Below are 8,698 nucleotides of genomic sequence, written 5' to 3'. Positions count from 1 at the left end.
TCCAAATTGTCTCCAAATTTTCTTTTCTACAATTGGTCCATTGGATTCAGACTCCAAAAGTAACTCAAAGGTTACTGGTTTAATCTAGAGCAGGCCCTTGAGCGTCTCCCCAACTTTTTATTTCATGCCACAGGCAAAGGCTTGTAGTTGTTCTATTTCCTCCAGGGCAGGTATGAGCTTTTGATCCTCTATGTCTAAAAGTATCTTTATGCTGTTTTTATGACTGATTGATATTTTGGTTGACTATCTGACTTCTGGGTTAGATATTGATTTCCCCCAGAATTTTTGGAAGTACTGCCCCATTTTTACACCCAGTAATGAGACTGAACAGCCTGGTGTTCTTCTTATACCTCATTATTTGTACATGATTTTATTTTACCTCCAAAAGCTTTAAAATCTTCTTTGCTCCTGATGATCTGAAATTTCAAGATGAGGTGCCAGTGTGGACATTTTTCATTCACTGTGCCAAAGACCTTTTAATCTGGACATCAGTGTCCTTTAGTTTGACATTGTCCTTCTATTATTTCTTTGATAATATCTTATTTTCTGTTCTCTTTTGGGAACTGGTGTTACTAAGTATTCAGAAGGATTATTCCTCTATGTCTTTTATCTTTTCATATTTACTGCTCTTTACTTATCCTACTTTCTAGATTTCATATCTTTAATTCCCTTATTAATTTTTAAAATTTGACAATCATAAACTCCTTCTCATTCTGAGAGTCCTTTTTTCATGACATCCTGCTCTGTTTTATGAACGCAGTATCTTCTCATCTGTCTCACAGAGTAGTAAGCGCTAATGAGGTCTTTATCTTACTCTATTAGCTGTTTTTCTGATTTCTTTTTCTTATTTTTAGTTTCCAATCTAGAGACTTTCCTAGTTTGTCTAGAGTTTCTCAATGGTCTGCTTTAAATTTTTTTAAAGAACTTTATTAGTGTCATTTTAAAATGTACACAAAAGAAGAAAGAGTAGTATAATGAGCTCCCCATGTGCCCGGCTCCTGGCTTCAGTAATCACCACCTTGCCAAACTTCGAAAATCTATTCCTCTCCCTCCACACACACAGCTCTCCAAAGCCCTGGCCTTTGCTTGTTTGGGGTGTTTTTGTGTCTGCTCTTTTTTAAAACAGTTCACCACTAGAAAGGAATGCTATACACATGGTTGGGGACGCTTCCTTACTAGAAGACATCACTGTGGGTGATTCACTGGGGCAGCAAGTCCTTAACTTATATGAACCCAAATATCAGTACAGTGGGGTCTTTTCTCCAGGGTCATTTGGTTTTTTCAGACAAACATCAAGACTTTTGCCTGGACGGCTGGCATCTGAGCACAAATGTAGTGTGTACCAGGAAAGGAGACGACAGACAGTTCCTTTAACAAACTTGCAGTCTATACCCCCGTCTCACAATAGTTCTGTGCCATACCTGATGCCACCAATCCTTAAGACTCTCTAAGGCTGGATGTTGGTGAATCATCTCTCTTCCTCTTGGGAATTCCCCTGAATGCATACTTTTAGTTTTGGCTTTCCCCATACTAAAGGACAAGAAGAGACACTATTATCTATCTCCATCTCCTAAGGTCAGGGGATAAGAGATACTACTTAGAGCTGAGGAACAAGTAATAAAGGTTTAAGTATAAGTTACAAAGATATCCTCCTCCAAAGAGGAGTTAAAATGAATCAAATAAATACACTAGGAGGAAGGAAGAAAAAAAGGAGGTGAATTGAGCGAAATCCTCATCTGTCACAGCAAAAAACTAAAACACAAACACATAATATATGGAGTTAGTAAATCAAGAAACAGCAATGTAAGCCTTTCACTTAGAGACATGAAAGTAGAAGGAAAAGCTGACACCATTAAAGTAACTATCTATAAGGAACATGTCAGGGATGGGGCAAGAGACTCCCACTTTTCATTATGAGCCCAGATGTACTAGATGTACCACCTCAAATTTTAATGCATGTGCATGTTTGTCTTTGACATGATCTTTAAAATTCAACCAAAGCACATCAAGGAAAGGGGAATTCTTTGATGTTTTTCCATTATTCTTAGGTGGTGGCAGTGGTGGTTTATTTGCTAAGTCAAGTCCGACTCTTGAGACCCCATGGCTATAGCCAGTCAGGCTTCTCTGTCCAGAAAAAAGATCTAAATCCTTTAACCAGCTGGTTAAGTTTGTTTGAAAACAATTTTCTTTTTTAAAAAAGACATTCCTAGTTGTATAACCTCTAGCAGATCAATCTGAAGGCTCACTCTGGCTAAGACATTTTATAAGAAAAGATCATTTTTGGAGAATACTGTGAAACTAGATAATAGAAAAAGAACAATGTATACTGAAAGGTTACTAAACTGATAGTTAGCTGGCAGGATGGATGACTGATTTTCCAGAACAAGTTATAACCTCATTAAAGTTTATTAGAAATTACTTCAGTGTCTTTTCTCCCTTCCCAGGAAGGCTAAAATTCTTCCCAGAAGGAGGCTGTTAAATTACATCATGAAAAAAGGTTTTGTTGAACCTGGCTTGGAGCAATTTTTTCTTTTACAAGTCTCTACAAATACTATCTTGACGTCTCAGTGCTGTCCAAGAGAACTTTCTTTAATGATGGAAATGTTATCTTTGACATTCAATATGGTAGCCACTAGCCAGCCACATGTGGCTACTGAGCACTTGAACCGTGGCTAATGTGACTGAGCAACTAAAGTTTTAACTGTATTTATTTCTGATCAATTTAAACTTCTGATTAAATTAAACCACAGCTTCATGTGGCTACTGGCTATTGCAGTGGACAGTGCAGATCTGGACTCTCACAGTTCCCCGTCTCTGCTCGCCTCAAGCTCTGCTCTCTGCACTCATCCACTCTGGCTCACTGTCATTTCCTACAACACACATGCCTGCTGCCACCACAGAGCTTTTGCACTTGTGGTCTCCTTTTCCTAGAATGTTTTCCCCTCCCCTCCCCCCAACCCCCTCATCTGGTTAGCTACTACATTTCCTTCACTACCTCAAATTATGCTGTCCATTTATTTGTTCACTCGATTATGGGTGAAGTTTTGTCTCTCTCCCACTGCCACTCAACCCACCCACTAGTCAAGATACAAGCTCCATTTGAGCAAGCATCCTACCCCCTTGCCCATCACTGTATTCCCACCACCTGAACACCACTGTGCCTGGCTCTCAGGAGATACCTTGCCAATATCTAATGAATGAATGAATGATTGCCTTTCACAGTTTCAATCATCATCTCTCTCGGAGACGCCCAATATCCATGTGTAGACACAATCTTGCTACTGTAATCTAGTTCCAAATTTCCAGCAAGCTCATGAGCATTTCTCCTTAAAAACCCCACTGTCTAAATATTAACTATTGTTGTCTCCATTTTGTTGCTAGATTAACCTTCAAAAAGCCTGCTTTACTTGTGTCATCCAACTCCAAATAAAGAAGCCTTCAAAACACATCCAAGAGAAAAACCAATTTTGAGGCAAGAGTGAATATACTGCACAAGTACTCCAGTTTCTCAGGTCCCTTGTACATCAACATAAAAAGAAAGCAAGTGAAAATGTCTCTGCAAAGACACGGGATGAGAAAGTGAAACTCACCACAAGTTCAAAAGTGTCCATGAAAACAGAATGTCCCTTAGGTGTTTTCTCATTCAGGCTGGCAGGAGACCAGATCCAATAGAAGTAAGTGCCGTCTGAAGAAAGGTGCACAGTGCTCATAGTGCTGCCAACAGGGAGGTGATTGGCTGGCATTGGCACCACCTGGCACACCTGGACAAGAAAGGGAGGAAAATTTCATTCGTGTGACATGTAAATTCTGTTCCTATCAATTCATCATTAATGCCATTAAATCCAAGAAGAGAATTCGGTAGGCTTCCTGGTCAAAATAAAACTGACATTTATCTCTAAGAATAATATATGAAAATCACATGACAAATATATAAAACTTCATACAACAAGCCATGCGACATATTAAAAGATCCTTGAGATTAATTCAAATTACATTTTAATAGGAAAAAAAAGTATTTGCTAAACACTTTAAATCTGCTTTGCATGTGTGTTTTATCAAATATTTATTTTTTAAAAAGTCTTAGAGAAATAGTACTTTCTGAAATTTCCTTAGTAAATAAATTTAAGACTTCATTATATGTAAAGGACAGGAACCATATGTTATTCATCTTTATACTCCCAGCACCTAATTTAGAGTCTAACTCAAAAATTAATAATTATGGAAGGAAGCAAAAAGAGAAGGCAAGAAGAAAACAAGAGGGAAAGCAAAGAAGAAAGAGGAGAAAGGCCTCAAAAAAAGAAGGCACACATAAGCTCCTAACGTAGAACACGAGACGTTATTGAAATTTACCAGGAAGAAAGAGACAAACAGCCATTCTATACATTAGACATGAAGGCATGTGTTTCTAATAGCAAACATCCTTTGGTTTCAGTATAATGAATAAGTTCTTATACTAATTTTTATTGCCAGAGGAAAGCACTTAAAATAATAGAAAATAAGAATCAAGAAACCTGCTTTTTTTTTTTTTTTAATCCAAGAATAGGAGCAGAACTGAAAATTCCCAAATAAAAATAATTAGAGATGGTCAGGTGCCTTCAGGGAACATTAAGAATGACCTTCAGTTACTCCATTTCTTTGGGTGCATCACTAGTTTTCCTCAGGTTACTTTTGACCCCTGAACTCATGTTATGAACTTTTTTCCAGACTTGTTTTGTCTACCTCAAAAGTTTAAAAGTCATGGAGTTGCTGTAACTACACTTTGAAATATGTAATGCCAATAAGTCTATAAAGTTAACAGCTACTGATGGCCTAAGTGAAGTCACTCAGTCGTGTCCAACTTTTTGTGACCCCATGGACGGTAGCCAACCAGGCTCCTCCGTCCATGTAATTTTCCAGGCAAGAATACTGGAGTGGGTTGCCATTTCCTTCTCCATGGGATCTTCCTGATCCAGGGATTGAACCCGGGTCTCCCGCATTATAGGCAGATGCTTTACCATCTGAGCCACCAGGGAAGTCACTGAATGGCCTAAGCCACCCCAAAATTGTTCCAATGCAGATATCTAGTTAGTGAGAACACTGCTTTCTTGGACAACAGAGTTTTTACGACAACACAGGATAGTAACATTACTTCAAGTGTAAATCACATTCTAAGATTTAACATCTGTTTAATTCCCTAGCTTATAACTCCACTGCAAATAAATACAGGCAGTGTTCTCATCTATATGAATTACTGATAGGAAATGGAGTTAATATGGCCTCTATTTATTCACTTTTTCAATTCACTTTCACAATTTCTGAGTACCTCCAATCTGATCTGGAGACGCAATGGTGACAACTCCAGGAAAAACACAGCTGAGAGGCAGACAAGAAAAGGTGTAACATCTCACTTAAGCCCTGGCTATGACTACTCTCAGGGCACTCACTCCACAGATGGCAACTATAACTGTTGTGTTCAAATTTGGTTGAAAGGCAGACAGCTGTAGCATAAAGAACTCAGACTCTAGAGTGGATGGGTTCAAGTCCTCTTGCTGCCGTTACTGTGTGCCAAGATACTTAATCTCTCTAAGCGCACTCTTCCACTGAAGGACAAACACTTACTGGACGCTTACAATGTGCCTAGCCTCAGGTGCCTTAACTGTAAGATGAAACTGCCGTAGTTGTACCTCCCAGGTAGGACGTGTCAATTGCCCAAACCAGGGCCTGGCACAGAGAGACAAGCTTATTATCATTATCATCAATCAAGTGCTGTGGCTACATTCTAGGGACACAAATATGAGTAAGACAGTGTCCGAAACTAAAGGTGCGTGTGGTCTTGGCGAGTAGTTCCACACGAGAGCAGGTGATCTCAATATAATGTGGCAAGTGACATCACAGAGTGCTATGAGAGCTCCATGGTCAAGTGCGATCCTGGGCACATGATGATTTTATCTAAACTCACTTCAAAGCTCCCGTTCCCACAGAAAGGCTGCTTAGAACAAACTGAATAAGGGAAATACTGTCTTTTCAAAATAGATCTAGTTGGGAAAAAAAAAAAAAAGCTGGTATTTATACCATCTTTGACTCTCTAGAATTTTTTTAAATCAAAAGTTTGTTCTGGGATGATTTGGGAGACTGCAATTGATGTATATACACTATTGTTACTATATATAAAATAGATAACTAATGAAGACATACTATATAGCATAGGGAACTCTACTCAGCGCTCTGTGTAGTAACCTAAATGGGAAGGAAATCCAAAAGAGAGGAGGTACATGTACACATATAGCTGATTCATTTTGCTGTACAACAGAAAACTAACACAACTGTTGTAAAGCAACTATAGTTCAATAAAAAGTAACTAAAAAAAAGTTTGTCTTTGGCCTTAGAAACTCTAACAGAGCACATTCACTCAGATCATGTAGGAAAAGTTAAGACACTAGAGAAAGAACAGAATGCCCAAAACAATGACAGTTAAAAGGATGTCACTCCAGCAGGAAACTGCTGTAACATCTTACGGAAAAACCCAAACGAACCCAAGGTATCAACTGTGTTATTGCTTCTGATCATGTCATGAACTTTGCTTACCATCTCCAAAATATAGAACACAAAGCCTTGGTGTTCTGTTTACCTGAAGGGTATTCTGGTCAATGACCTGGAAAAGGGAGTGAGGTTTATTGTCAAAAGATACAGGCCGGTGGAGAAGACTGCCACTGCCAAAAGCAAGCCATCCTGGTTCCAGCTCCTCGTTCCGGCAGTACACAAAACCTCTGCGGGGGGAAAAGGCACACAGGCTAAGTCAGCAGGTCAGGTCTGACACCCGACAATGAGCTACCACAGACAAAACTATATTTTCCTCCTCATTTCTTTTCAATGACTAAGTATACAAAACATCTGAAGGAGAATAACAATATTAACTTTGAGACTGACAAACTATGGCAAATATTAATTTCCCACAACAAATTGGAGAGGAGAAAAGGTTGGGGAAACAATCTAATTAAATATACATAAGGATCTCAAACTGCGGTTTGTTTTGGCAGCAATTCATAGATCTTATATCTCAACTGAAAAAAAAATCACTGCTGATCCAATGTCAAATCCAAGGACAAACAGACTTAACTAGAAATATACCCACTTTTTGACATGGAGAAGTCACTAATATAGAAATTCTGATCACGGAGAGATTTTTGGCTAGAAGCTACAAACAATGATCTTAGGGCTACCAAACTCAATTTTTATAGAGTCAAAAACAAAGCTGAAATGCATTAATAGAACCAGGAAAAGAAAGTGACAATAAGAGAAAACCAGAATCGTATGAAGTCATTCAGATTTGTTTAGTCACTAGTCAGTCTACAGGGAGTTAGCACGCACTCCCAGGGGTCTTCACCACAGATTTATGTAATGAGGAAAATGTTCCAGCCAAATTATTCAGCAAGTTCCATGCAACTGACCTGAGAGTACCATGTAATCCAGACCCCAATTTGCTTACTCCTCTTCCAACTGAGTTAGTAGTATACAGGTAAAGACCATCTGCCGTGAGACAGCGTCCCAAGTCAGCATCTGAAATCGTTTTTTCACAGGTAAATTATATACATGCTTTTTCTAATGAAATTATAAATGTGCTTTTTCTAATGAAAAAACCATTAGGAGGCTGAGTGAAAGATAATTTCCCACTTTTAAAATAAGTGCTTCTTGAGAACTCCCTGGTGGTCCAGTGATTAAGACTCAATGGTGCTCATGGCCAGGGCCCCAGGTTTGATCCCTGGTCTCAGAACTAAGATCCCCACAAGCTGTGGAGTACAGCTAAAAATAATAATAATAAAGTAAGTGCTTCAGTGTGACTTCCAGGGAAGACAGCTCGAACCCCTACATCAAACTTCAAAATGCATATAGGGTTAGGGACCAAGATCAGGGAAAGAGGTCAGATAGTTATTATCAGGAGAATCTGGTTCAGTCTGCCAAAGATTTTTCTTTTTTCTTTCTGAATAGGAAAAATTCATTCCTAACTCTAATCTGAAATGACTAAGAATACAATACTTTCCCTAAGGAGTGCATAATAAAAAAAGGTAGAAGGTTCAAGAGTTTGGGACACTTATTAGTTGACTTTGGACCTCTCTGAATTTCAGTTTCTGCAGCTCTAAGCTGAAGATAGTATGTACCTTAGTGTGCACAGTATAGTGCATACTGAGATATGCAGATAGCATGCACAGTAAGAGTGACTGTGACGGTTGAAGGAGACAATATAAGCACACACCACACTGTTCTCTGGTACAAAGCCAGTGCCCCTTAAATGGCAAATGATATTATATTGATAGACTAATGATAATTTGAACTAGAATCTGCTCCTTGTGGATTTTCCATCAAGAGATACTAATGTTAAATTTCTGGAGTGTTGTGCTCAGTTGCTTCAGTCATGTCTGACTCTTTGCGATCCTACAGACTGTAGCCCACCAGGCTCTTCAGTCCGTGGGATCCTCTAAGAATACTGGAGTGGGTTGCCACGCCTTCCTCCAGGGGATTTTCCTGATCAAGGGATTGAACCCACGTCTCCTGCTTTGTGGATGGATTCTTTACTGCTGGGCCACTGGGAAACCCAAATTTCTGGAATGACACAGTACAAAAATATAATATTGCTTCTATTTAAAAACAGCAATTATATTTCCCTTTTGGTATATCTTCCCCAAGCTAAAACAAAGTTTCTCTCTGAATGATAGTACATGGT

The 8,698-nt window shown here is 38.9% G+C and overlaps 1 protein-coding gene across 1 annotated transcript in view; it reads right to left on the bottom strand.

Annotated features, from left to right (window-relative positions):
• HECTD4 (HECT domain E3 ubiquitin protein ligase 4) overlaps positions 1-8,698 on the bottom strand; it is a 167,503-nt gene that overhangs the window by 100,965 nt on the left and 57,840 nt on the right. The window contains exons 5-7 of the mRNA XM_052654305.1: positions 7,428-7,536; positions 6,608-6,746; positions 3,591-3,761 (exon numbers count right to left, since the gene is read on the bottom strand). Of these exons, the coding sequence (XP_052510265.1) occupies positions 3,591-3,761; positions 6,608-6,746; positions 7,428-7,536 (419 nt within the window). The remainder of the gene's footprint in view (positions 1-3,590; positions 3,762-6,607; positions 6,747-7,427; positions 7,537-8,698) is intronic.

Source organism: Budorcas taxicolor, chromosome 17 (assembly GCF_023091745.1).
Source record: "Budorcas taxicolor isolate Tak-1 chromosome 17, Takin1.1, whole genome shotgun sequence".
NCBI lineage: Eukaryota > Metazoa > Chordata > Mammalia > Artiodactyla > Bovidae > Budorcas > Budorcas taxicolor.
Note: the sequence above shows the minus strand (reverse complement) of the source record. Positions and strands in the feature narration are given on the sequence as shown.